At 55.4% G+C, this 2,178-nt stretch overlaps 1 protein-coding gene across 1 annotated transcript; it reads right to left on the bottom strand.

Moving 5' to 3' along the window:
* Positions 1–302: 302 nt before the first annotated feature.
* Positions 303–1,773, bottom strand: LOC116548304 (tetraspanin-18-like; the record flags this gene model as incomplete). Its single annotated transcript, XM_032273836.1, has 2 exons — positions 303–1,106; positions 1,611–1,773. Coding segments are annotated over 2 exons (439 nt in total), but the record flags the coding sequence as incomplete, so codon positions are not given.
* Between the last annotated feature and the right edge of the window lie 405 nt (positions 1,774–2,178).

The raw sequence follows: 2,178 nt of genomic DNA on the forward strand, positions 1-2,178 counted from the left end.
AGTGGCTCACACCTGTAATCCCAGCACTTTGGGAGGCCGAGGCAGGTGGATCGCCTGAGGTTGGGCGTTCAAGACCAGCCTGACCAACGTGGTGAAACCCCAACTCTATTAAAAAAATATACAAAAATTAGCAAGGCATGGTGGCACATGCCTATAATCCTAGCTACTCAGGAGGTTGAGGCAGGAGAATCGCTTGAACCTGGGAGGCGGAGGTTGCAGTGAGCCAAGATCATGCCATTGTACTCCAGCCTGGGCAACAAGAACAAAAATCTGTCTCAAAAAAAAAAAAAAAGAGCAAAGGCATTGTGAACTCATGGCAGGGTGGAGGGGAGGGGAGGGGGCAGGAGGCACACAAAGCCAGGCCCTTGTTTTCCCTAGAAATGGCACGTGCAGGAAGGGAAAGGGTTTCTTCCAGGGCTGAGATGAAGTCCTCAGATTGCAAGAGAAGCAGAAAAATCTAGGAGCTTCTCTGACCTTGGGGAGTCAGGTTAAGGAGACCTTTCCCCCTTAAGGCAAGCCCACATGGCAAATGAGAGCTTCCTCCAAAATACAGTGCATGGCTAAGAAGGGCCCCCCACTGTGTAATTCTGGTTCTGCCCCCTCCCTCCCTTTGGATCTGCATTATCAGAAGCTCAGGAAACACTGGAAAACTCCTACTTAACCCTTAGCCCCAGCCCAAACACCCACTCTAGCTGCAGACCGTCTCCCACTGTCATCCTTCCCCACTTTGGTTGGATCTCAGGGGCTTGGACAGAGCTTCCATCAGCCCCTGTTCAGGCGCAGGCATCCCATATCATGGCCAACACTTCCCTGGGATTCCCGGGGTAGCTTCAGACCCCCTGGGGTGATATCGCCTCCCACCCAGCTCTGGCCACCCAAGTCTCCATAGAGCTGCTCCCCTGTCTAGAGAGCACGGCTAATACCTGCTTATTTAGGAAGAGGCTCCTTCCCAGCAGGCACTCCTCCCGGCTCAGCAGGACCCCGTCCCGACTCTGGGGTTCCCTCCGGCAGCAGGCCTCCGGCACCTCTTCACTGTCCAGGGTCAGGAGTCGAAACACAGATGCATACTTAAAGTCTTCAGGCCCATTGACCCCGCAGCAACCAAACTAGGGGGAGATCCCAGAGGAGGGTCTGGTGGGCAGGCGCCGAAAACGGGGGAGGGGACAGAGAAGGACAGACAGTCTCTGCAAAGGAGTGGCATCAGAAGGCTGGGTGTGGGCTGGCTCCACCTGTCCCCGCTGTGTGACCATGAGAAAGACATTTGGCTTCTCTGGGCCTTCAGTGCCCTCAGCTCTATAACAGGGGTGGTAGTAACAACTCCTACCTCACCGGGCACTTAGCTCTCCATAAACAGGTGCTGTGGTTCTGATCATCATGATCATGACCATTGCTTGGGGACCCAAGACAGGGCTGGCAAGTAGGTTTCATCCCTAGTATGGACTGTGATCACATGGCATGGCTGCCTAGAATGCTGTGTGGATGCAGATTCCAAGGCCAAGTCCGTGATCGATGGGACAGTGTCTGGACTGATGACTGATGCCTGGCGTGGGCATGTGAACACTGGGCACCATGGCTCTGAATGCTCACAGCATCTCTTGGGGGTCACTCACTGTGATCATGACAGAGTTCCAGGTGGCGGAGAAGACGTCCGTGTCGTTATTGCCCTGGTAGTGCTTGCTGAGCTCCTTGGTGAAGAATTCTCGGGTGAGCTGGGGGCAGAGGGAGAAGACGGGCTGGGGCCTGGCTGTTGTCTCTCCATCCCATGCCCGGGAGCTGGGGTAATGAGAGCTAGGGGCTGCACATCCTGGTGCCAGGCCCCCTGGGATTCCCCTAAACTGCCTACTTGGGGCGGGCTCCTTATCCTTAGTGTAGAATGGAGGTCTATATACACCTATGCCTCAGCAGAACCAAGGTCAGGGCCTGCTGAGGCCCCAGCACTGCCTGCAGCTCTGCCCAGAGGGAGGGCTTATCTGGGTGGGGAGTTTGCCCCTCACCCCACCCCTTCCACCCTGAGCTGCTCCCCAGACAGAGCCAATCAGACGCCCTGGGAAGCTAGGGAACCGGGCAGGAAGGCTTTGTATATCCGTTTCCAGAGCAGGCCTCCTAAGTTTCTCTTACTCTCAAAATATTCTGCTAAGGTCTAACTACCCTCCCTCCTGCTATAGTGAAAGGCTAGGG

The sequence above is a fragment of the Sapajus apella genome, unplaced genomic scaffold (genome assembly GCF_009761245.1).
Source record: "Sapajus apella isolate SASKATOON/1434 unplaced genomic scaffold, GSC_monkey_1.0 scaffold9468, whole genome shotgun sequence".
Classification (NCBI taxonomy): domain Eukaryota; kingdom Metazoa; phylum Chordata; class Mammalia; order Primates; family Cebidae; genus Sapajus; species Sapajus apella.